This window comes from Rhinatrema bivittatum, chromosome 7, assembly GCF_901001135.1.
Source record: "Rhinatrema bivittatum chromosome 7, aRhiBiv1.1, whole genome shotgun sequence".
Classification (NCBI taxonomy): Eukaryota; Metazoa; Chordata; class Amphibia; order Gymnophiona; family Rhinatrematidae; genus Rhinatrema; species Rhinatrema bivittatum.
The window spans coordinates 170,486,546-170,513,454 of NC_042621.1; the positions used below are offsets into that span (position 1 = coordinate 170,486,546).

At 43.7% G+C, this 26,909-nt stretch overlaps 1 protein-coding gene across 2 annotated transcripts in view; it reads left to right on the plus strand.

Annotated features, from left to right (window-relative positions):
- Positions 1–26,909, plus strand: part of DLG5 (discs large MAGUK scaffold protein 5) — a 469,022-nt gene that overhangs the window by 341,735 nt on the left and 100,378 nt on the right. For both annotated transcript variants that reach the window (XM_029609514.1, XM_029609515.1), the window contains 4 exons: positions 2,396–2,540; positions 9,308–9,429; positions 10,141–10,230; positions 15,847–16,015. In XM_029609514.1, coding sequence (XP_029465374.1) covers positions 2,396–2,540; positions 9,308–9,429; positions 10,141–10,230; positions 15,847–16,015 — 526 coding nt within the window. The remainder of the gene's footprint in view (positions 1–2,395; positions 2,541–9,307; positions 9,430–10,140; positions 10,231–15,846; positions 16,016–26,909) is intronic.

The following is a 26,909-nucleotide window of genomic DNA, read 5'->3' on the forward strand; positions in this document are numbered from 1 at the left end:
CCCTGTCTAGGGAAGCTTTGGTACATCCCATGGTCTGGACTGATCCGGTTCTTACCTGATAATTTTCGTTCCTGTAGTACCACGGATCAGTCCAGACGCCCTCCCGTCTGTCCGCGTCCGCTCGAAGTTTTGTTCTCCTTGTCCTTACAGGTACTCTGGATCCTTCCATAGCACTGGAATTTATCTATGAGTATCCTTAAAGGCACCGGAAGCATCTATTATGATAACAAGGGATATGCAAGAGCAGTCTTATATACAGTCCATTCAGTGTTTGCAATTGTTTCGTTTTTGTCAAGTTCTCTCGTTACCTGTTTGAGTTCTCTTGTTACTTGCTTGATCTTTTACTGGTTATTTTTAATCTGCTTTGACAATGGTTATACTGAAGGGCTGCAGGGTAGGCTCTGTCCTGTTATAGGATACTCTTACAGTTTTGGTCTGTCTCCATCTGCTGGGCAGGAGGCTCAACCCTCGGTCTGGACTGATCCATGGTACTTCAGGAACAAAAATTATCAGGTAAGAACTAATTTTCCTTTATGCATGCTAAGCATGTCTTTCTGCACAATTTTGGGTTATCGGTTTTTTGGTTTTTTTTATTAAACTCTTAATGCATTATCATACCTTTAGCTTACTGCATCAGGAGATACATTTTCTTTATCACATGTTTAAAAAAAAAAGTTGTGCTGAAGTTCAGTGTACATTTTGGGGCCAAAATTATTAAAATCCTATTTTTATATTCTGATTTTAATTCTTGAGATATTAATATTTGGTGTTTGGGGGAGCTCTTTCTGTCTTAGGTAGTCCCACCATCATAAATGTAAAATATTCAGGGTGTAGCTTTGCTAATCTTTATCAGGACTCTTTCAGGCCTCTGATATCCAATTAAAGGGTAAAGATAACATGAATAGCTGAAAAGTGGACTTTGGGGTTTGAGTTTTGTTTTTAAACAGTGGATCTAACCATAATAAAGGCACAATCTCTTTATTGCAAAAAATGTAAAACTTTAAGAAAAAAAATAATTAATAGGGAGAATAAAAAAGTAGGCCTAGATCTAGAACCCAAATAAAAATCAATAGAACCATGAAGTAGACCAGTTAATTTTTTGAAGAGTCTGGCTAGTATTGTTTTAACAATGATTTTAAAGCATCACTTGAACTTGCTCCTCTGAGGTAGTGATTTATGTCTCAGTGCGAACATTAAACCTAATTTACTAAGGTTTTTTTCCCATTCTGTCTCCAAATTCTGCATTCTAGAGCTTAGTACAGGACAGGAGTTAGAAGTTCTCTCCTTGCTGGCCTTAAAAAGTACAACTAAACACCCAAGGAGATGGAAAACAGAATACAACATCACAAATGTTTGTGCTGTTTTGACAAAACTCTAGTAATTCAAATATATATTATTGGCAAATGTAATAAACTTGGAACCTTCCATGAAGCTGTTGTTTGCAATATTAAACTCTGTGATGAAACGGGGTTTGAATACAGCAGTAAACACTTGCACTTCATTGTGCACATTAATGCAAAACCTAAAAAAAAAAATAAAAAAATCCCATGTCTTTACAACACACAGTAAAGTTAATGCCTGAACATGAGGGAAGGAACTTACTAGTGGGTCATGAGAGACCAAGGATTTAACAAGAACTTATGAGTCCTGAAACATGTTGTAGCCAGGGCTACTAGTTTCTCATTTTTACAGCTAAATATGGATATATATATATATATTGATGAAGTTGCTGTTTTAAATGAATGTTTTGTTCATAAAAAAGGATATGTGAGTGGAACTAAAATAATTGAGTGACCGCTTGTATATATGCAAAGCAAAAGATGGAAGAACTGAAAATGTGTATGAGGGAAGAAGATTTAAACAACTTTAAAAGTAAAGCCAGGCTCGGTTTTGTAATTGTAGGAAATAAGTTGTATCCTTACTAAAGAGTCAAAAGAAGAAATGAGTGTTGAAAAATATTTTAAAGAACAAGACATTTATGTTTAGAAATGTAGGAAAATGTAGATGGAAAAGAATACAAAATGAATAGAAGCTAGGACCTCTTACCATGTCTCATTACTTCTAGATAGCTCTATCTGGATAGTTTGAGGAGAGTAAATAAAAGTATTTCAGGGAAGGAGACATGGGCAGCAGGGCCCTTAGCCCACTGTGGTTTAATGATAACATTAAAGCAAGTTGTCAGCTCAGGGAGCTTAGAAGCTTCAGCTTCAGATATTAACAGTCTACCTGGAGAACAGAGGAGAAGAGATTAGAGATTTTATCTGAACTTGTCATGAGTAGTTCCTAAATGGCAAAATGTTTTGTGTCTTTATTTGAAGAACAGATGATTTTATTTTGTTTTTTTATCAGACAAAAACAGAGCTTGTAATTTGCTGACCCATTTCCTATTCATTAGGTACTGTTCCAAGAAATTTAGCACCATGCTCTGCAGTTACTGCAGTCCTGAGAAATCCAGTGTACACTGCCTGGAGTCACAGAGTTCATGCAAACAACTGTCCATCTGTTGCCAACCAAATTTGCCATCAGCATTTGCACCCCAGGTATACTGAAACCTTTACAGCTGCTCTACTATTCTGTTTATCACTCAGAGGGAATAGTGTCCCTTTAAAGTCATTAAAGCGTTTCTTGTTTGCTTTAAACTTGGCTTAATAATGTTAACAAACTAGAGTCTGGTTTAATTTCTTATTGTTCCTCAACTGTAAAATATTTGTGCTCTCATTTTGTATCATATGAAAGAATAGATCATCTCTCCTCTCTACACTGTTACCCTCAGGGATTATGGTAAGTTTATAGTAAATTAGAAAAAGTGAAAATAGAAATTATTTTTATTAAAAAAAAAAAAAAAAAAAAAGTTTAGATTGTTGGGTTACCATTGCAGTTTTGTAGTCTTTCCTGTTATGGTTAGCATTTGCATGTATTTGAGGCCAAATGTAAGTTCCCTGTACGTACCAGGATCAGTCCAGACGGTGGGTTATGTCCCCCGTCCAGCAGATGGAGTCAGACAAGAACCTCTGAGGGAGGTGCTACATAAGCCCGTATCCCCGGTCTCATTCCTCAGTATCTTTCTGACTACAGCAGATAGGAGCAGGGGAACAAGAGTTCCCCAGTACATGGGCTTAGTGTGTTCATTTTTCTCAGCTATGCCTTTGTTCTCTTTCATATGTTCCTCACTTTTAAAAAAAGACTTAAAACTTGGCTGTTCTCTCAAGCCTACGATTGAGTTCTATTCTCAAATCGCTCCTCCAGGTCTATGCCGTATAATACCTCTTGCTCGACATCTAAACAATTAATTTTCCAATCCCTCCTATCTATTTTGCAGATACCTTATTCATAATTGATTTTAATCGCCTGTATATAACATTTCTATTACTACTGTTGTTTTTAATGTTATTTGTTATTAGTATTTATTCAATTTTCTCCAAGTTCATGTTCCTGTTCCATGTAAGACACATGTTAAGTCACCCCAATGTTATATGTAAACCGAAATGATTAGCAACATTGTTGCTAGAACTTCGGTATATAAAAAATGTTAAATAAAATAAATAAATAAATTTGTTGAGTGATCAAGTTTCAAAAAAAAAAAAAAAAAAAAGATGTTCTTTAGCTTAGGGAGAGTCCCTGCTGCTGGCTCTCCCCGGGGCACTTGCTGACAGGCCTGGTCTTTTCTGTTTTCTCTACCTCCTGGCTGGGCTGCTGTCTAGTTTCCTACCGCAGTTGGTGGGTAAGTGCATGTTACCTTTTATTTGCAGATTTGTCTCCGGATTGCGCCAAACCGCTGGGATGTAAGTTGGAGGTTCCAACCTCTCCCCCTTCCCCCCTCAGCCGCTTACTGACCCGCGGCCCCCCGCCGGGAGGTCCCATTCCTCGGCGGCTCTTGGAGATTCCCGGGTCGGTGGGATATTTTGGGCGGTTCTTGGCTCGGGCCATACCTCTGCGGCGCCGACGAGCTCCAGTTCCCGCGTTCTCTCATTCTCCCCCCCCCCCCCCACGCGGCATGCTGAGAGCGTCGGCCTGCGCCGCATGTGGCCGGCTCGGGGGCCGGTTCTCCCGGGAGGGATTTTGTACGAGTTGCCTCCCCAGCGGGGAGGGCAGCTCGCATCAGGGGGACGTGTCCGGAGTGCGCGGTCAGGACCACGATGGTCGACAGCAGCAGGTCCTGATCCCGCTGGGGGTGGGAATGGCGGCCATTTTGCTTCAGGACCCGACTGATACCGGAATCTCAGACAAAGACGCAGAGGTCCCGTTTTCAGCACTGCCACCTGTTCTGGCCCCAGTACATGCATCGGAGATGTTGTCTTAGTTGGGGATGCCCCAGTCTTGCCCTCCCCCCCCCCGGGCCCCCCAGCCTTCTCTCCGGAATTTATTATCCTGATGCATAATGCATTCCTGCAGAGGATGTCACAGCCCCTGGATATCATCCCGGGACCTCCACCACCCAAGCTGGCATGAGCGGATCCTCTCCCGGGGGGGGGGGGGGGGGGCTCCACCTCAGGGCATCATCCATCTGGAAGGTGGGACGGCGGGTCCATCCCGGGATCCCCCTGGACAGCCCAGTGAGTACCCTTCTGTACAGGGGGGGGGGGACACCCAGTCCTAGATCCGGCCGTGGACGACCCTTTATTGGTGGCCCAGATGGAAGGGGACGACCCTTGGGTTCTCCGCATTTTTCAACGGGATGAACTGGAAGACCTGATCCCACATACCCTGCAGGAGCTGGATATTGACGCTCCCCCGGAGCCACCCGGTCCCCATCCCAAGGCGAAAAAGGGGGATCCAGTACTGGCGGGGCTCCGGCCGCCAGCGAGGGCTTTTCCTACCCATCCCACGTTCCTTCAGTTGCTTTCTAGGGAATGGGATTCGCCCGAAGCCACCCTCAAGGTTAATAGAGCCATGGAAAAGCTATATCCTCTCCCGGAGGAATTTCTTGATCTGCTCAAGGTTCCGACGGTCGATTCCGCGGTATCGGCGGTCACCAAACGTACCACTATCCCGGTCACGGGGGGCACGGCGCTGAGGGACCTCCAAGACAGGAAGCTAGAGGTATACCTCAAGAGAGTATTTGAAGTGTCAGCGCTGGGAGTGCAGGCGGCCATCTGCAGCTCGCTGGCGCAAAGAGCAGGTCTTCACTGGGTACAACAGCTTCTCACTTCTCAGGAGCTGCCTCCAGAGGAGGCTCGCCAGGCGGACAGATTGGAGGCCGTGATTGCCTACGGGGCGGATGCCTTGTATGATCTTCTACGGGTCCTCACCAGGTCAATGGTGGCGGCGGTCTCGGCCCGTCGTCTGCTTTGGCTCCGGAACTGGTCGGCAGATTCCTCCTCAAAGACTCGTCTGGGATCGCTCCCTTTCAAGGGCAAGTTCCTCTTTGGTGAAGATCTGGATCAGATCATCAAATCGCTTGGAGAGAATGCAGTGCATAGACTCCTGGAAGATCGGCCGTGTTACACTAGATCCTTCAGTTCCTCCAGAAATCGGTTTTGCCAGCAACGCCGTTTCCGCAATACGAGGCAACAGACCCCCCGGACTCCATCCTCCCGTTCGCATTCTTGGAACCGGTCCTTTCGAGGGCGCAGACCTGGTAAGGAAGGACTGGTCCATGGCGCATCCTCAAAGCCCCCTCAATGATGCCAGGGCGACCCACTCGGTGACCCCCAGGATAGGGGGCCGGATTTCTCTCTTCTACGAGAAGTGGGTCCGGATCACGTCAGATCAGTGGGTCCTAGATATTCTAAAGCGCGGCTACGCATTGGATTTTGTTCGGCCCCCAAGAGACAGGTTTCTCTTCTCTCCCTGCAGATCACTCCAAAAGTAGATCATTGTTCGACAAACTTTGGACTGGCTCCTCGCGCTGGAGGCAATCGTTCCAGTATCCGCCTCAAAAGTGGGCCGGGGCCACTATTCCATCTATTTCGTGGTGCCCAAAAAGGAGGGCACCTTCTGGATCTCAAGTCGGTAAACAAATCCCTCAAGGTACCGCATTTCAGGATGGAGACCCTCTGCTCTGTGCTGGCGGCAGTCCACTGCGGAGAGTTCCTGGCCTCTCTGGACCTCACGGAGGCGTACCTACACATTCCAATCTTCAAGGCACATCAACGATTCCTCCATTTCAAGATATTAGGGCAACATTTTCAATTCCAGGCTCTTCCCTTCGGTCTGGCAATGGCCCCACACATTTTTATAAAAGTCATGGTGGTGGTAGTGGCCGCCCTATGTCAGGAGGGAATTCTAGTTCACCCCTACCTAGACGATTGGTTCATCCGAGCGAAATCCTTGAGCCAGGGTCATCGAGCGGTCGACAGAGTGGTGCAGCTCTTCCAATCCCTTGGATGGATCATCATCTATGCCAAGAGCAACCTCATTCTGTCTCAGTCATTGGACTTCCTGGGAGCGAGGTTCAACACGAAGGAGAGCAAGGTGTTTCTAAGGCCGGATCGGGCCCAGGCATTGCGAGCCCAGATACGTTTCTCTGGTCTCTCTTGGGCCCACAGCTTGGGATTATCTACATGTTCTGGGATCCATGGCATCCACTACCGATCTGGTACCCTGGGCCTCTGCGCATATGCGTCCGCTGCAGAGGGCCCTACTTTCCCCGCTGGAAGCCGGTGTCACGGGACTTTCAGGCAATCCTCCCGATCCCACGGACTGCCGAAGAAAGCTTTCTCTGTTGGCTGGACCCCTGCCATTTGGCCCAGGGAGGTATCCCTGGACATACCAGACTGGATAGTAGTCACCACGGACCCCAGCCTCTCGGGCTGGGGAGCGGTATGTCAGTCAAGGTCCCTGCAGGGACAGTGGACGAAAGCTCAAGCGCGGTGGCCAATCAACCGTTTGGAGACCAGAGTGGTCCGACTAGCATTGAAGGACTTCCTTCCCCTGGTTCGCCATTGGGCGGTCAGGATACTCTCTGACAACGCGACCACGGTGGCGTACATAAATCGCCAGGGAGGCACGAGAAGCCGTTACGTCTCACTGGAAGCTGACAAACTGATGCAATGTGCGGAACTCCGTCTAGCCCGATTAGCAGCCTCACACATTGCAGGGGTGAACAACGTTCAGGCGGATTTCCTAAGCCGTCAACATCTCAACCCCGGAGAGTGGGAGCTCTCGGAGGAGGCGATGCGCCTGATTGTACACCATTGGGGGACTCCTCACATGGACCTCATGGCAACAGCCCTCAATGCGAAGGCCCCTCGCTTCTTCAGCCGCAGAAGAGAATGCAGCGCGGAGGGTATCGATGCACTGGTACTGCCGTGGCCCCGTCAACTTCTCCTCTATGTGTTCCCTCCATGGCCCCTTGTGGGCAAGGTACTGCGAAGAATCGAGGATCACCAGGGCACAGTAATTCTGGTGGCGCCGGAGTGGCCTCGCCGGCCATGGTTCGCAGACCTACTCAACCTGGAGGAGGACGGACCCATATGCCTCGATCATCTTCCACACCTCCAGTGGCAAGGACCAATATTTTTCGACGAGGCAGCTCTCTTCTGTCTTGTGGCTTGGCTTTTGAGAGGCGCAAATTGAGGCGCCGTGGTTATCCGGAGGCCGTGATCTCGATCCTGCTTCGAGCACGAAAGATGTCCACCTCCGTCGCCTATGTCCGGGTGTTTTCGAAGCATGGTGCACGACACTTACCATGCAGCCGAGTCACGCCTCGGTCGCTCAGATCCTTTCGTTCCTCCAAGCAGGCTTGGAAAAGGGTTTAGCTTACAACTCTCTGTGAGTCCAGGTTGCTGCCTTGGGAGCCTTGCTTCGCCGCGGGGAGGAAATTCCGCTCTTTTCTCATCCAGATGTCGTCCGGTTCCTTAAGGGGGTGAAGCATTTGAAGCCACCGCTACAAGCTCCTTGCCCCTCTTGGAGCCTCAACTTGGTGTTCCAAATACTCGGCGGTCCTCCTTTCGAGACTGTACGTGCCGCTACTCTCAAGGATCTCATGCTCAAGAAGATCTTTCTGGTAGCCATTTGTTCATCCCGCCGTGTATTTATTTATTTAAAACTTTTCTATACCGTCGTATAGTAGAGCACCATCACAACGGTTTACAGTTAGGCACAAATATGTGGTTTCTAAGTTATCCAAAGGGTGCCATTATTATACGGTTACATAGTTCGATAATATACTCTAAATGGGAATGGGTGTGGTTACCATTTACTATTAACTGTCTTTATAATTTAATACTTAAATTGTGAGAAAATAACAAAAGTAAGCAATATCGAGTTGCAGGCATTATCCTGCAGGGAACCGTATCCAAGATTCACCGACTTGGGGGTCACTTTGCGCACAGTACCCTCGTTTCTACCCAAAGTAGTTTTGACCTTTCATCTTAATCAGACGGTGGAACTGCCTTCCTTTTCATCTGTTGACTCTCGAGACCTCCGCAAGCTTGATGTTAAGTGCTGCCTGATGCGATACCTGGAGGTCACCAATGAGTTCCGCTCTCGGACCACCTGTTCGTCCTTTGGCCGGGACCTAAGAAGGGATGTATGGCTTCTAAGACGACGATCGCCCTCTGGCTGAAGGAAGCTATTGCGGCAGCATATATTGGCGCAGGGAAGAAACCATCGATGGGGGTCAGAGGTCACTCGCTTCGCTCTCAAGCGACATCCTGGGCGGAGAGCCTTTCGGTCTCTTCACAGGAAATCTGCAGAGCGGCCACTTGGAAGTTGCTCCATACATTTGCTCGACACTATCGTCTGGATGTCCGGTCACCGACCTTTGGTTCTTTTGGCGACAGGGTCATTCGAGCAGGGCTATCTAGGGCCCGCCCTCAGTAGGGAAGCTTTGGTACATCCCACCGTCTGGACTGATCCTGGTACGTACAGGGAAAAGAAAATTATTCCTTACCTGCTAATTTTCATTCCTGTAGTACCTTGCATCAGTCCAGACGCCCTCCCTCTGTATTATTGGGGTTTATCAGGGAATCTACTGCTCGAATTTCTCACTGGCCTGCCCTCCTGGGCTCTCTAAGATTTTTCTATTTTTCTGTGGCACTGTTTTCTCATAGTTCTGGTTGCAAGTTTGCCGTTTGGGTACCAGTTTTGTTCAGGGTTAAGATCTAGTATTATGTTAGTTCCGTTTACTTGATCCCTCTGTCTCTTCTCTCTTTCTATGGCTTTGTTAGTCTGTTTACTGAGGAATGAGAGTGGGGATGCGGGCTTATGTAGCACCTTCCTCAGAAGTTCTTGTCTGACTCTATCTGCTGGACGGGGGACTTAACCCACCGTCTGGACTGATCCATGGTACTACAGGAACAAAAATTAGCAGGTAAGGAATAATTTTCTTTTTTCTGCCATAACAAGTATTTGTTTAATTCAGTACACAGCATCAGGTTCGACTAAGCTTGGATCTAAGCCAAAAGCACACCAATGATTATTCTGAAAACTCGCGGGCAAGAACATCGCATGGCTCAAACTCACTACCATCTAGTGCTCGTCTCGGTAATTTACTTTTTCATCTTTGCTTTTATAAGATTTTAGCCTATTTTCCAAAGGAAAAGAAAGCCTATGAGATCACTGTTTAGTGACCTATCCACACTGGATTTTCAGGACATGTCAGTGTGGACATGAGGACTCTGACAGGGTGAGATTTTTCTTATCTACGCTTTTGTGCAGAGCGAATGTATGCATGTACACATCTAGCAAAGTAGTCTCCTTTAGTTCTGGCTGGAACATCTTGTTTTTTTTTGCTATTTAAGTCAAGCCCTGGGATATGTAATTGCCTTTCTCTTATATAGCAGCAAATGTCACGTTCCCTTTAAGTTACCTGATTTGCATTATATAAGAAAATATTCCCTTTGCTTTGCACAAGTGTGTATTCCAAAGATGTTTGGCAGTCTGATATTCCCCATCTAAGTATTTGCAAGCATAAATATAGCAAAACTACTTAGAAACTTTCAAAAACTGTTATCTGTTTTAGTACCTTCTCAAGCATTTGATCATATAATTTCTGATTCTAGAATTGCTCCAATTTTGAAAGTAGAGATCAGTTGATGTGGTGAGGGAAGGACAACACTAAAGCAAAACCTATGCTTTGTGCTTTAGTAACAGCTTGATTTCCCAATTTGCATTATACAAAAAATGTCTTAAGTCATACCTTGCTGCTTTGCATTTTTTTGTAAAGATTTCTGAATATCTCTTATTGACAAATAGGTTCTTCAAGCAACTTGCAGTATAGAACTGAGCGGATTAAAATTCCTTTAACACCTAGGTATCCAAGGTCCATCATGGGCTCCGACAGGGGTAAAATCCTTGTTTTCTTACATGTGGCTCTTCTGTTTTCATATTCTAGACAACAGAATATCTTATACCATACAGTTAGAGTATGTTCAATTGATGGTGGTGAGTTGCATTTAGCTAGTTAATTTAAATGTGTGAATAATTTAATTTTTGTATTAAATCTTAATTGCATTGCAAAATTTTGCATCTTCTCAAATGTGTCCTTTTTCCAAGAGAGAAAAAATTCTTTATAAAGGTAGGCTAGCTAAAATATCCTGAGGGAAATAAGATATTTATTTATTAGCATTTATATGCTGCCAGTGCCAGAGCTCTAAGTGGCCCAACAATAAAAGCAAACGCAATAATTAAAACAAAACATGTATGACCATCAATCATAACTAACATTAATAACCTGCATCAGAACAGGAAGGAAATGAAATCTGCCTCAGAAAACAAGATGTCAGTTAAAGATAAAAAAGCAATCCTTTATCTAATTTATATTTTCATGATTGTTTTTGATCTGTACCTCAGCTTTTCCCGTTTTCTGCAAAAATGGTAGTTTTACAGGGATCCCAGCTGAAACCAGGTGGCTTGTCACTGTGGCCCTGTGAAGTTTAGAGGTACAAGCAGGTTCAGTAGTTTGCCCAAAGTTCTTGGAAAGGCAAGGGTTACAACTCTTAACTTCAGCTGCTACTTTTCAGGCATTTAAGGGTGTGCTGCTGATCTCACTTCCTAGTTCTTTCATAAAAGATGTTTTCATTTTTGTATCTTGGTAAGGGGATTGTTCAGTCTGCCCAAGGCAGCCTGTAAGAATGCAGCTTCTCTTTTGGCATATTATTTAAAGCTTGCCAGTTATTTTTTTTCCCCTTTTCATTCCAATATTTATATACAATCTTTTATTTAAAAATGTTAAGGAGAGATTCTGTGGCAGTAATTTCTGCATTCATAAAGTTGCAGAAAACAGAGGCAAATAATCAGTAGACTGACAAACAGGAAGATTCCTGGATAACTTCGTCCAGATATTCAGAGGCACTTAGCTGGATAAGTGGAAATTTTACCCAAATAAGTTTAGGGGAACAATTTTTTTTTTTTTTTTTTTTTACCAGACCTACCCAGCTAAACTTATCCAGTTAGTGCAGAATATTAGCACTAGCCAGATAACCCTACAGGGCCATTCTTGTTGGGGGGGGGAGGGTTGAGGCAAACACCCTGGACCTTGCACTTTGGGAGGGCCCCACTCCATCATGGTGGTTCCATCCCAATGCTATAATTTGTATTCCAGAGCTCCACTGCTGTAGATTCACCCTGGGTCGTGCACCCTCCTAAAGTCAGCCCATGCACACCAGAATGTCCCCGACCTACTTTTTTTTTATCCAATTAAATTTGAACCAGGTAATGATTTAGTGAGGTAAAATTTTACTGGGTAGAGGGTGGGAAATTCAAATCTCTGGCTAACTTACCCCAAGATTCATCATTCTGCTGTATTTATAACAGAATGATGTGTCGTGGAAAAAAAAAAGGGGGCGGGGGGGGAATGTAGGCAGCCAGCCACATCATGGCAGTGTGGGCACACTGCACACTGTCACCCCCATAGCGCCACGGGAAAAGGTGTAGTTATTTCCTGCGGTGCTGCTGGCGATAATGTGAAAAACGTTATCACCCGCAGCGCTGCCAGGAGATAACTCCACCCAAACCCCACCCAAACCCCACCCACACTCCTCCCCTTCCTCTAATTTTAATAATACCGCACACGATGCCGGCACATCGCACAATAGAGAATGACCCTGTCAGTTGGATAAACCCTTTGAATATCAACCTTAAAGATGTATTCTTATGCAGGGAGTGTTGAATTGCCACTAAAATATTAATGACTTGGTAGCAGAATTAGGTTTGTAATATTTTATGTAGAAAATGCTATTCACACACACTGTAAATAAATGGAAAAGCATACAAATTATTCATTCTGAAATTCTTCAGTTTTGTAAACGCACACATTTGTGGGAAAATGGGCACTCGTATGGGGCAGATGTCAATCACTGTAGGATATAATATCCATTCAAAAGGAATGATCAAACTTTAATCACCACCCAAAACACAAAAATGTGGCAGTAAAACATTAGTGAAAATTATGTCTATATACAGTTGTGCTCATAAGTTTTCTTACCCCTGGCAGAATTTGTAAGATGTATAGCATTTTAAGAAAACATGAATGATCAGACAAAACATGCCTGTTATTTTTAATGTTTCAAATTAAACTATTTTATGCATCACAGAATAGCACAATCATTAACAAACCATAGCAATAAATGAAATAATAAAATGGCCCTGTTCAAAATGTTATATACCCTTAGTTCTTAATATCGCATATTGCCCCCTTTTGTGATAGTTGTGAATGAGTCCCTTTATTTTCTCATGTGGTAAAGCTGCCCCCATTCCTCTTGGTAAAAAGCCTCCAGATCCTGTAAATTCTTTGGTTGTCTAGCATGAACTGCATGTTTGAGTTCTCCCCAAAGTGGCACAGTGATGTTGAGGTTAGGAGACTGTGATGGCTAAGCCAGAACCTTCACTTTCTTCTGTTGCAGCCGCTGAAGGGTCGACTTGTGTTTCAGATCATTGTCATGTTGGAAAGTCCAAGAGCGCCCCATGCGCAGCTTCCTGGCTGATGAATGCAAATTCTGCTCCAGTATTTTCTGTTAAGATGTTGCATTCATTCTGCCATCAGTTTTACTAAATTCCCTGTGCCTCTGTTGCTTACACACCTCCAAAACAGCAGAGATCCATCTCCATGCTTCACGGTGGGGATGGTGTGCTTCTCTTCATAGTGTTTATGGTTGTGATCATATAGCTCAGTTTTGGTCTCATCACTTCAAATTATTTTGTTCCAGAAGTTTTGAGGCTTCTGTAGGTGCTGTTTGGCATACTAAGCGGGCTATTTTGTGGTGTTGGTACAGCAATGGCTTTTTTTCTGGCAGCTCTACCATGCAGCCCATTTTTGCTAAAGTATCTCCCTATTGTGCCTGCCGAAACACCCATATCACTTTGTTTCAGAGAAGCCTATATTTTAACAGGTTTCTTTTGGGTTTTTCTTTGCACCCTGACAAATTTTTCTGGCAGTTGTCTGAAATTTTTCTTGGTCTGGCTTGATATTAACCGAACCCATAATTTTCCATTTCTTAATCAGAGTTGAAGAGTACTGATTGGCATTTTCAAATCTTTGGATATCTTTTGTATCCTTTTCCTGATTTATAAAGTTGATCTACTTTTGCTCGCAGATCCTTTGACAGTTCTTTTGCTTTCCCCATGCTTCAGTAATCACCAAAGTAGGTGCAGCCCTGGATGAAGTGCACAAGGGTTTCTCAAGAACTAAGAAATTCACTATTTATACACACACATTAATTACAATCAAACAAGGCATCTCAACTTGAGGGTATGTTATCAGCTCAAATATTCAAGGGTATGTAAAATTTTGAACAGGACCATTTTATTTCCTTTATTGCTGTGGTTTGTCTAATGATTCTGTGATGCATAAAATAGTTTAATTTGAAACACATTAAAAATATCAGACATGTTTTGTCTGATCATTCATGTTTTCTTAAAATGCTTTGCATCTTACAAATTCGGCCAGGGATATGTAAACTTATGAACACAACTCTATGTGACTCCTGTGGTAAAAGCTTTGGAAAGGAATCGCATTTAATATTGCACCAGAAATCTCATCCCCTCCAAACACTATTTATATGCATCTCACCTGTCACTCATGCCTCAACCTAGGAGTAATAATTGACAATGAACTATCCTTCAAGAAACACTCATTTCTACAATCAAAGACGGATATCACAAACTCCTAATCCTAGGCCGTCTAAAACCTTTCCTATTCCCCAACGACTTCAGAACAGTCCTTCAACTACTCATCTTCTCCAACCTGGACTACTGCAACTCCCTGCTACTCAATTTACCAATCTGACCACTCCAAATCCTCCAAAATACAGCCACCAGAATATTCACTGGAACTAAAAAACACAATTGCATTACTCCTACGCTTATTTCACTACACTGGCTCCCAATAAAATTCAGGAGAGAATACAAAATACTATCCATATTACACAAAATAATATATGAAAAACAAACTGGTTAAGTACATCTATAAAACTACACTCCCCAAACAGAAACCTACGCTCGGCTAACAAAGGTCTATTAAAGATTCCACCTACTCGTTCCAAACAACTTACCTCAACTTGCAAGAGAGTCATATCCCTTGGAAGTCCCAAACTCTGGAACACCCTCCCAACCGAACTTAGAACACAGCAAAATTTAAAAACCTTCAAAAAAGAACTAAAAACCTGGATGTTTACTAAAGCCTACCAAAACACCCAATGACTCTCGGATATTACTTCACTCCTACTGGCCCTGTACAAACATGTGGATCCAATGCAAACAGGTAATACAAAAATAACTGAAACCGCATAATTTGAAATACGATCTATGTTTACAAAGCCTACAATATTTGTCGACAATCACATGAATCTTTGGAAACTCTGTTAAACATCGAAACTTTGTAAACCGTTGTGATGGCAAAACCGAACGACGGTATATAAAACTCGATAAAATAAAAAATAAAATGTACAAAATTATATATTAATGCAGATATAAAATCATCACTTATCTTGGTGAATGCAGAATCCACAAAATGTCTGTTGTATGTTTCCATGCAGACACAGCCCTCCAACAGTGCACAATGTTTAGTTACATGGGTCCTGAAGGCTGCACTCATTAAAGACTGAACATGGTTTTCTGTATACTGAATATTGCCCTTTGAATATTGCACACTTTCTGAACTCTGTGTGCTTTTTGAGGACTGTGCCTGCATTGAAAATTGCCATGCACATTTTGCGGGTTTTGAACCGCTGGGCTGCATCCACCAAGATGTGTGATTTTATATCTGTATTAATGTATAATTTTGTGCATGCATGGACATTTTTTTCACTAGTTTTTACTGCCACATTTTTGTGTGATGGGTGATGATTAAAGTTATTGATATCTGCCACATATGAGTACCCATTTTTCCATATATATATATATATATGTGTGTGTGTGTTTACATGATAGTTGAAGCATGTCTGAATAAATCATTTTTATCGCTTGCCATAGATTCACGGTGTGTTTGTGTTAATTATTAATTGGTGAATTATTGTGGTATTTTTTTTGTTTAGAGCATTATCAAAATATTTTGACATTTGCTATTTTATAGTGGTTTTTCTTTGGATATAAATATCTTTATCATTGCTAAAATAAATGTATATTTACTATGTGCATAAGAATTCCCAAAATTTAAAACGGTAAAGAAAGTGATAGAGCTTACTCTTAAAGGAATAAACTTATTAATTTGGAAAACAGGCTTCTAGGCTTTATAGTCTAACCATATTGCTGTTTGTATGGTATTTCTGGGATAAAATAAAGCTATGTAGGCAAATTAGTCTTATTCCATAGTTGGTACTCTATGTATGGTACACAAGATGTTTTGAGTGTTCAGGGAGTGCTCAGCATATTATGTCTGCTTCCCAGACATAATATGCTGTGTATATTGTTGGGATAATTGCTGTGCAATAAAGCCATAATCCATGTTTGATGTACTCTTTACAGGTTCATTGTCTCACTCTGAATGTAGCAGTCCTAGCCTGACAACACCACCACAGTCACCACTTAACCTGGAAACATCATCCTTTGCCAGCAGCCAATCACAGAACTCAATTTCTACATTGCCTAGGATTTCTGTTAGCCCTGTACCAACTGGAGAGCGTAGGAAAGATAGGTGAGCTGTTGAAATAATGTTTCACTTGAAGACACCCCATGTGAAATGGATTTTCTTCTGATAAATGTGTGTCTCTAAGCTGCTGCACATCATTAGGTATAGTGTGATATAATGTTTGAATTAGGAAAACATATTTAATATTTGTTTAGTCCTTGATTGTATTTATGGTGGTTTAAAGCACTTGAAATTCATGAAAGTGGACACACAATGTATAGTTTTTAAAGTTTGTTCTTTAACAAAGCTGTTTTATAAAACTGAAACATTCAGTTACATATTTTGCACAACAATAGCAACTAAAAGTACAGCACTCTCAGTGACATGGAAACACATATTGGGTCAGACATCTGTGCTTTGCTGAGATACAGAGCTGTGATTAAAGTAACAGGAATGCACTAGCTTGCTTTTCTAGAAGAATGAAGTTAATGCAACCTGTGTTTTGTCACTGCTCAGTACAGTTAATATCAAACAGAGATATTAATCACTTGTTACAGATCAAATTGGACAAAAATAACCTTTAAATATTTTAAAATATCCCAACTGTGGATATGTTTGAGAAGGTGGAAAACATTTTATTTTAATCAAACATTTTAAACATGATAGCTCAGACACTGATCATATAATTCCCTATGACTTCACTAAGAGCTAAAAATTCTCATTGTGTCCAGTTATTAGTCATGCATTGTATCAACTCTGGTTTGAGAGTTTCTTTGAAGAATTCTTTTTTTTTTTTTTTCGGGGTCAGCCCAGTGGCTCCATGGCAGCATTGTGCGTTCATGTGCTTCAGGGGCTTCCTCAGGGACTTATGCTTTTCAAATGTGTATTCACATTCCTCCATGAAATTGAAGTACAAAATCCAAATTATGCGGCATTCCGCTGAATGATTATCATAAACATGTACTTTCAAGACGCTACACTTCAGTATGAAAGCGTCAACTTGCATGCTCGAAAAAACATTTCTGTATCGTCGGAAGTGACGTCACACACCGTCACCTGCTGAGATTTCACCCCTACCATTAGGGGCTTCCTCGGGGACTCATGCTTTTCAAATGTGTATTCATACACTGTCACCCACTGAGTCCTAGTCCATCCTTACCTGGACGATTGGCTCATCCGGGCCAAAAGTGTCCCTTTGCCAGCTGGCGGTCAGCACGGTTCTGTCGTGTCTGACCTCTCTGGGGTGGGTCATCAACTTTCCCAAGAGCAAGCTTCAACCCTCCCAGACATTGGAATTCCTGGGGGTACGATTCGACACTCAAGTAGGCAGGGTGTTTCTTCCGGAGGACCGATCGCTCAAACTCAGGGGCCAAGGGCGCAATTTTCTCTCTCTTGCCCTGCCAACGGCCTGGGATTATTTCCAGGTTCTGGGGTCTATGGCCTCCACTATCGATCTGGTCCCCTGGGCTTTTGCGCATATGCGTCCATTACAGAAAGCCTTGCTATCCTGCTGGAAACCGGTATTGGAACAGTTTCAGATGTCCCTGCCGCTCTACGAGTCTACCATTGCAGAACTGCAGTGGTAGCTATTGCCTGCCCATCTTCAGAAGGGGATGTCCCTTCTGACACCGCAGTGGATCGTGGTAACAACGGACGCCAGCTTCTCCGACTGGGGAACTGTATACCAGACCCAGTTTGCTCAGGGGTATTGGTCTCCGACCCAATCTCGCTGGCATATCAATCGACTGGAAGCTCGAGCGGTCCGACTGGCTCTCAAGGCCTTCCTTCCCCTACTCCTCCACAAGGCGGTTCGGGTCCTGTCGGACAATTCCACCACTGTAGCCTACATCAATCGACAAGGGGGGCACCAGAGTCGCCTAGTAGCTCTGGAAGCCAGCAGGCTCTTCGCATGGGCGGAACGTCACCTAGAGCGCTTAGCGGCGTCCCGTATTGTGGGGAAGGAGAACGTTCAAGCGGATTTCCTCAGTCACCAGAGGTTAGATCCAGGCGAGTGGGAATTGTCAGATGCAGCAATGATCCTGATCATCCGCAGGTGGGGTCACCCTCACTTGGACCTGATGGCCACCATGAGCAATGCAAAAGCTCCTTGGTTCTTCAGCCGCAGACGGAAACATTGCTCGGAAGGGGTGGGCGCCCTGGTCTTTCCCTGGCCCCGCGACATTCTACTGTACGTGTTCCCTCCCTGGCCGTTAGTGGGCAAAGTACTCCGAAGAATCGAGCTTCATCGCGGGCCGGTCATCCTAGTGGCTCTGGAATGGCTTCGCAGACTGTGGTTTGCGGACCTCGTGAATCTGGCCACAGACTGTCCCCTATGCCTCTGTCATCTTTCCCATCTTCGGTAGGGTCCCGTATTTTTCAATCAGGCGGATCGCTTCTGTCTAGCGGCCCGGCTTTTGAACAGCGGAGATTGAGAAAGAAGGGATATAAGGAAGAAGTTATATCCACTCTATTGCGGGCCAGGAAGCAGACTACCTCGCTTGCTTATGTCAGAGTATGGAAGGTTTTTGAAAATGCGTGTATTGCCTCTGGTATCTCGACTCGTAAGGCTCCGGTTTCCCAGGTCCTTTCTTTTCTCCAGAACAGTCTCGCCAAGGGGTTGTCGTTCACTTCCTTGCGAGTGCAAGTCTCTGCTCTTGGTTCTCTCTTAGGTACTCAGTTACTCAATGGCGGCTCATCTAGATGTCGCCCGTTTTTCTCAAGGGAGCTGAGCAGTTGAATCCTCCTGTCCAGGTCACTTATTTATTTATTTATTTTATTTAAAAGTTTTTATATACGGCACCATGGGGTAGTAGTCTATCCATCTAGGCGGTTTACATAATAAAACACACACAATATCTTAACTTACATCATTTAAAATACAATATAGTTACAATATGGATACAATGCAGTAATAACAAATACTAATATTATTGAAATCATATTTAAGGAATTCATTGCAGTAGGTTGTATGCGCATGTAAATAAATATGTTTTCAGAGCTTTTTTGAACTCATTACTGTTTACTATTAAGCAAATATATTCTGGAATTGAGTTCCATAATTTAGAGCCTGTAACTGAAAAGGCTCGTTTTCTTGTCAATGCTAAGCTTGCAGATTTTATTGATGGAATTTCCAAAATGCATTTATCCATGGATCGGAGCTGTCTAGTAGGTTTGTATATTCTGAGTAAAGAGCATAACCAGATTGAGTTAGGATTATATAGTAGATTGTGAATCATGGACAGAATTTTATATGAAATACGGTACGATATTGGAAGCCAATGTAAACGGTACAGAATAGGTGTCCCTCGTGAAGTGTTAACTTGGTTCTCCGGGTTCTCTGCGAAGCTCCTTTTGAACCTTTACGGAGAGCTACGCTTAAGGATTTGACTCTCAAAACCGTCTTTTTGGTGTCCATTTGTTCAGCCAGAAGAATCTCAGAGCTCCAAGCGTTGTCGTGCAGAGAGCCTTTTCTACGTTTCTCGGATTCGGGGGTATCCTTTAAGATGGTATCCTCTTTCTTGCCAAAGGTTGTGTCTTCTTTTCATGTCAATCAATCCGTGGAACTTCTGACCTTTTCTTCGTCAGAAGTAGCAAATACAGCTGGGGGTGATCTGCGGTGCCTCGATGTGAAACGGGTCTTGCTGCGTTACCTTCAGGTTACAAATGAGTTCCGGGTCTCTGACCGCTTGTTTGTTCTGTGGAGTGGGCCAAATAAAGGTAATAAGGCTTCCAAGGCCACTATTGCGCGTTGGTTAAAGGAGGCCATTGCGTCGGCTTACATCTGTAAGGGTTGGCCCATGCCGGAAGGCTTAAAAGCTCATTCCTTACGGTCTCAGGCTACTTCTTGGGCAGAGAGTCAATTGGTCTCTCCGCAGGAAATATATAGGGCAGCTACTTGGAAATCCCTGCATACTTTTGCTCGTCATTACCATCTGGATGTGCAGGCTCCAGTTTTTGGCTCCTTCGAGCGGCAGGTTCTTCAAGCGGGACTATCTCGAACCCACCCTGTTTAGGGAAGCTTTGGTACATCCCACAGTCTGGACTGATCCGGGTACATAACAGGGAAAGGAAAATTGGTTCTTACCTGCTAATTTTCGTTCCTGTAGTACCACGGATCAGTCCAGACACCCGCCTGTACTAGATCTGATACGTCCGCTTGAATGTTCTGTCTTTTTCTACAGGTTTTTTTCAATTATCTGATTTGTTGTATACTATTACTAAAGGCACCGGAAGCATCTAACAGATGAAACTAAAATTGTATGCAAGAGCGTTTTTATTCATACAGAATCCTTTCAGTTGTTCACTTGTTCAATTTGTTAGTTTTTTTTATTGCTTGCTTGATCTTTGGGAAGTTATATCTGCTTTGAAAGTACTTTATACTGAAGGGGTGTAGGGTAGGCTCTGTCCTGATATAGGATACCCTCACAGTTTTGGTCTGTCTCCACCTGGTGGACAGGAAGCTCAACCCACGGTCTGGACTAATCTGAGTTATTACAGGAACAAAAATTAGCAGGTAAGAAACAATTTTCCTATTGTTTTGCCCTACCCAGCAGCTGGTTGCTCGCAGGGATCCTAATAGAGAAACTAAACAAGAGGTTACAGGAAAAAATCAAATCTGTATGTCCCCAGCAAAAGATGAAATGATTGAACAGAAAGGTAGAACATATAAATTAAATAACATGGAAGCGAGTGCAGAACCTAGAGGAGGCGGCAAAAGCCAGAAGAATGCTTGAATGCTTAGAGAAAAGTATTAGCCACCAGGAAAAAGGAGGTGATAATATCTGTGTAAGTCTCTTGTAAGATCTCATTTGGAGTACTGTGTACGATTTTGGAGACCGCACTTTCAGAAGGATATAAACCAAATAGCTGTTCCAGAGGGCAGCTACTAAAATGGTTAGTGGTCTTCTCTATAAAGTATATGGGGACAAACTTAAAGATCTAAATATGTATACCCTGGAGGAAAAAAGGGAAAAAGGAGATAGAGACATTTAAATATCAACAAGGAATTAATTCTCGGGAGAGGTGGGTTTCTTTCAATGGAAAGGAGGCTCTGGGATGAGGGTGAAAGGCTGGGTGGACTCAGGAATAATCTAAAGAAATATTTCTTTGCAGAAAGGGTGGTAGCACATGGAAAAGCCTCCCTGTAGAGGGACAGTATCAGAATTCAGCAAAAGATGAGACAAGAACAAAGGATCTCTGAGGAAGCTGGACTGTAAAGCTGAGCACAGTAGATGGGCAGACTGAATGAGCTATATGGTCTTTATCTGATGTCATGTTCTATGTTTCTGTGTTTCTAAGTAGTCATAAGTTAACCAAGTTTTAGTAGTAGATTGCCAACCACATCTAGTATCACAATCTATGCCACATGAGGCCATTCTCGTTGACACGGCAGCGACGGCACGGCTAAACAGAAGCTTAGCTGACATTCCAGCCGCTCTGATACAAATAGGAAGCCCCAAGCTGGCGATACATCCCCTCCCCAATGCCAGCAGCAGGAGTCACATTTAATCAAACGTGGTCTCCTGCGTGGGACCAATTTCACTGTTCTAAATGCGAGATCGGCCCTGAGGCAGCAGGAGATGATGTTTGATTAAAAGCAATTCCTGCTGCCGCCCACCCCATGATTCGGCTGACCATTTGCTTCCAGAGCAGCTGAAGAGGGAGAGCATCTAGTGGCACCTGAAGAGTATGACAGGCCCAGCAGGCTACCACAAAGCCCATCCTGCAATGGCAGAATTGTGAGGGAGGACCCAATGGCTGTTTGTGTGTGTCTGTGTGTATGCATGAGAAAGAGGGCATATGTATGACTGCATGTGGAAGAGAGAGAGCATGTGAGTAATTGTATGTAGGGGAGAAGCAAGCGTGTATGTGTGAGAGATTGCATGTGGAGAGAGAGAGTAAGCATGTATATATGGGGGGAGAGAAAAGCATGTGTTTGTGTCTGAATGTGGGGAGAGAGAGAGAGTGTGTATGTCATTGCATTTGGGGGGGGGGGGGGGGGGGGGGGGGGAGAGAGAGCCAGCATGTATAATTGTGTGCGGGGCGAGAGAGAGAGCCAGTGTGTGTGTATGTGATTGCATATGGAGAGAGAGAAAGCAAGTGTGTGTGTGTTTGTGTGTGTGAGATTGTATGTGGGAGAGAGAGCATGTGGAAGAAAGGAGAATCACTTCGGACCCAGCTTCTGGGAGTGTGAGAGGAGGTTCATTGCCAGATGTCGGCACTTAGGCGTGCCTGAGGATATTTTCCAGTTGTGAAAACCATTGGTGGTGGTATTTTAATATGTGATGATTTTGATGATGTTTATCATATGTGTGGTTTTATTTTGTTCCATTATTTAATGCTTGAATGTTATATTTTGTTTTTGATCTTGTAATACATTGAGTATAATGGTTATTAAGATTAGCAGAATATAAATGGTTTAAAAAAAAGAAAGTGTTTGTGTGTGTGTGTGTGTATTGGAGAGTTTGTGAATGTGAGAGAGAATTGAAAGTTTGTGTGCACTCGCTTTCAACCCAAATAATTTAGGACAATCTTGGGGTGACTGGAAATCAAAAGTTTCAAGGCATTGAAAGTAGGGGTTTTTTTTATCCTTACAAGTTTTAATTAGAATTGGGTGTTTGTGTCTGCTGTTTTGAAATATTTTATTGGTGTTTGTAAAATTTAAAACATTTGTGTATGAGTTTCTAATTATTGAATGTCATTATATTCGTCAGCTGTTTTGAAGTATTTATTCTTTTTATTGGTTTGGTTTTATTATGATTATTTTGTCTTAATTTTTTTGTTTAGTGTATTCTGAGTAAAGGTGATGTTTCTGTTTTTCCATTGTTGCACTGCATACAGAATTTGGCCTGTTCCAGTTCAGTTTTTATCTACATGTTTCTAGTTACACTTTTTTAATATCACTTTATTCTGTATTTGAGGTTCTGCATGTGTGACTGAGGTGAGGTATTCTGCTAACTAATGTGCAGTTTCTGTGTAGGGTTTAAGAACAACCTGGCCTGTTCTGTTTTCCTTCTAGGGGGGATTTTAGGAAAGAGGGAATGAGACACACTTTTCTTTTCTCCTTTGTATAATTTTGTTTTTAGGTGAGAAAAACCATATTTTGAATCATTTTTACACAACTCTAATATTTTAACTGAAAATTAATGTCTGTGAAAATATTCAAGAGTTGTATGAAAGGAATCTGACTAATCAAGATGCCGACTGGCTTGTGTCACCCAAGAACCAGAGTTACCTATTCTTGATTTAAATCTTGGCACTCCACGTCAAAAAGGTTGCCTACCCCTGTGCTAGATAAATTAGTCAAATGTTTCTCAATGTAAACAAACATTTTAGATAGACTTTTTTTTGGTCTTAACAAGTGCCTATATTAAAGCAAGATTAAGTAGAACTGATTTTTTTTTTCCATTGATGAGCAGGGCTAAATTAGCCATGATCTGTGGGTGGTGCCCTCTGGCAGCACTGAACAGAACTAATTCTCCAAGCTATTTGAGCTTTTAATTGAACCAGGTATGCGCAGGAGAAGGCATTGCAGCTGTTTAGGAAGGTAATTTTGTCTCTTCAGAAATTTTTTGCACATTGTTTCCTTTCACTCGCTTCGGCAAAACCTACAACAGCACGCTCAGTGCTACTCTCCTGTTTAGGGATTCTTTGTTTAAAAAAAAAAGTCTTGCGGAGGCAGATGATGGCCAAGAGATCTGCCACTGGCTTCAAGGCCTGTTCTTGTAGCCAGATTTTCTCCCTGACTGACAACCATGATAGGTGCTACCTTTGCTTGGGCCCTGAACATGACCAGGCCAACTGTTACAGCCTAATTCAGACTGTAAGGACTTGACGCAACAACATTGGATTGCCCAAGGCATGAGGCAAAAATGCGCTCAGACTCAGGAACACACACCCCGTCTAAGTTGATTCAATCGAAGCATGCATTGATAACATCACACAAGATGAGCCATCTAAAGCAACAGGTGACAAAGTGCCCGGTACACCCAGCACACTCTACTCCCGATGCTTTAAAGTCAGCGCTGCACCATGCATCGAAGAGCACAGCTCAGTTAACAACTACTGAAAGCGAGCTTGTTCCTCAAGGTGGCAGTCATCTACCTCTGCCCCTGGAACCACAGTTGATTGTCAGCAAGCTGATAATGAGCCTGACTTTTTTCCTTCTTCACCTTGATCAACAACATCCAAGGGATCCAGATGGGGTGAGTATTACTACCCAGTTCTTCCAGGGCACACAGAGGAAGGGGCTGCAGTTTTGCCCACTCAGTGATATGCACTCCATCTAGCGCCTCCTCTGATCAGAGCCCTTCCGATACCGCAGCTCATGTCACAGTGCCTCAGTCTCCAGAACCCATTTGTTCTATCCTCCCATTGCCTTCATACCAGCCGCTGGAGGGAGAACACATTCTTGTTTTGGAGAAGGAAGGCTCACCTTTAACTCCTGGACAATGCTTCCAACAGGCAATGGAATAGATTACGGACATAGTCCATACGTTCTTTTCTTCCTTGTTTTCACCGCCGACGCCTCCGGCTTTTCCTCCAGCTACCTAATTATTTCCACCTCACTGGAATGGATTATGCCAGGTGCACCGCCTTTGCCAACCTCCTCTTCTGACCACACACATTGGCATCTGGGAGTGTCAACCTAACCCACCTCTGTCTCCACCTCGCAAAGTCCAACCAGGTCTCCTTTGCCTATATGGTCAGCACCTCTCTTTCCTGGGGAGTCCTCAGGCAGCTCAACGTACATCCCTTCTGATCCTCTCCTGGGGCTGCCTGACCACATTTCTCCACCAGAAGACCACATGTACTCCAGTTTTGTGGAGAAGATGGGGACAGCACTGAAAGTGGAAGGACCCTGATCCTAGATTGGAATCCTTGATATCCTAAAAATCCTGGACATTCCATCAGAACCATCTGCATTACCCACGCATAAGGTGTTGGACTTAGTGCTTATGAAGATGTGGGAGACACCTTTCTTGGGATCCACTGTGGCATGGAAACTGGACTTAGTTTCACATTAGAAGAGCTCAAGGATATTGGGTCGTCCAACTACCCCAGAACTTGGAAGTGGTAAAGTCAGCAATGAAGAGGGCAAAAAAGACCTATCATTCGAATTCTCCCCAGGGAAAATAAAACTGGCTGCTGGATGAGTTCAGAAAGAGGGTATTCCAGGGGTCCATGCTCACAGCCCAGAAAACGCAACACCAGTTTTATATGGTGCAGTATATATATATGAATGCATCCAAACTATTCATCGGGGAGAAACTGGGGAACAAATATCGCTCATCCCACTGCATGATCTGGAGAAGGCCATGCGCCACTTGCTACAGGTGGTTTATAAGGTCTTTGATACTATTGCACGGATATCGGCAGTCTCCATAAGTGCACCCCACATGGCTGCAGGCCAGCAGCATTTGAAAAGATGTGCATGAGAAGTTGACGGACTTTCCATGCCTGGAGGAGAAACTCAGAGATACAGTGTCCCAGATTAAGGAACAAAACATGGCCATGCAGTCCTTGTTGACCTCAGCGGACGCGCAACCTAACACTAGGCAACCATACTTAACTTGCCAGAGGACTACTACCCCAGGAAGATGTACAGATCGTATCAGCTGTACCGGTTACCACCGCCTCTTCTGGCGAGGCATCAGTTCCAAGGGCTGGCTTCACGAGCTCACTCCAAGGAATGTTGCTAACAAAAGCAACCACAGCAGCACAACCTTGCGAAAGCTGCATCCAGTTTTTGACCTGCCCCTGCCCAGAAACGACTTCTCTATTTGGGGGGGGGGGAAGAGATCCACTTCTCAACCTGGAGATTAATAACAAACAATCAATGGGTGTTTAGCTTAGTGGAGCATGACTACCACCTCCACTTTCTTGCATGGCCATTAACTCCATATATTGCGATCCCACCAGCTGACCCATACCAAATAGCCCTACTGAACCACAAGGTCTATAAACTCTTACACCAGGAAACGATTCAGGAACCCTTTGTCACGGGCACCTTTCTTCCCTTGCTCCAGTTTGATGAATGGATATGCTCATTGGACATGAAGAATGCTTATGCTCATATCCCCATACACCCATTTTGCTGGTACTTCCTCTGCTTCAAGGTGGCCAACCGCCACTGTTTGTGACAAAAGAGCAAAAAGCTTGACCACTTCTGCTCCATACATTCCAACCAGCAGCGAGAGGCTCCAGATGTGTTCTTTCTGCCCTGGGGAGAGGAAGTCATATACACTTTTCCACCAATACCACTCATAGTGCATACTGCCCAGAAGTTCATCCGGGACTAGGCCAGGATGATACACGTAGCCCCAGTGTGGCCCAAACACCCGTGGTTTGCTTATCTGGTTCTATTCTCTAGCAGTTCTCCTGACAAATCCTAATGACTTGGCAGGGAGGCAATCTATTGCATCCCTTGCTGCAGTCACTTCACCTGACAACTTGGTTGTTGAGCACTCAGTCCTAGCACAATTGACTTTACCCAATTCGACTCAAGAAGTTCTGCTCTCTGCTAGGAGACCATCAACGCGACACAACTATTCTCTTAAATGGACCCATTCACTTTCAGCCCTCACCACCTTCTAGCTTATCTACATCACTTGTCATAATTAGGGTTAGCAACTTCCTCTGTCAAGGTGCAATTGAACGCTATCACAGTATATCATGTGCAGGAGTGGCGCTCTTATTTCCCTCCATCCTCTGGTTTCCAAGTTCTTGAAAGGCCTCCTGTACCTTCGCCCACCGATCAAAAAATATCCTGTACCTTGGGATATCATTGTGATACTCACCTCACTGATGAAGGCCCCCTTCAAGTCGTTAGTCTGCTTCTCTCAATTAGTTGCTGACACTTCAATGCGCAGAGTGAGTAAACTTCAAACATTGGCTCACTCCCCCCCCCCCCACACCTGCAATTCTTCCACAACAAAGTGATCCTGCGGATGCATCCAAA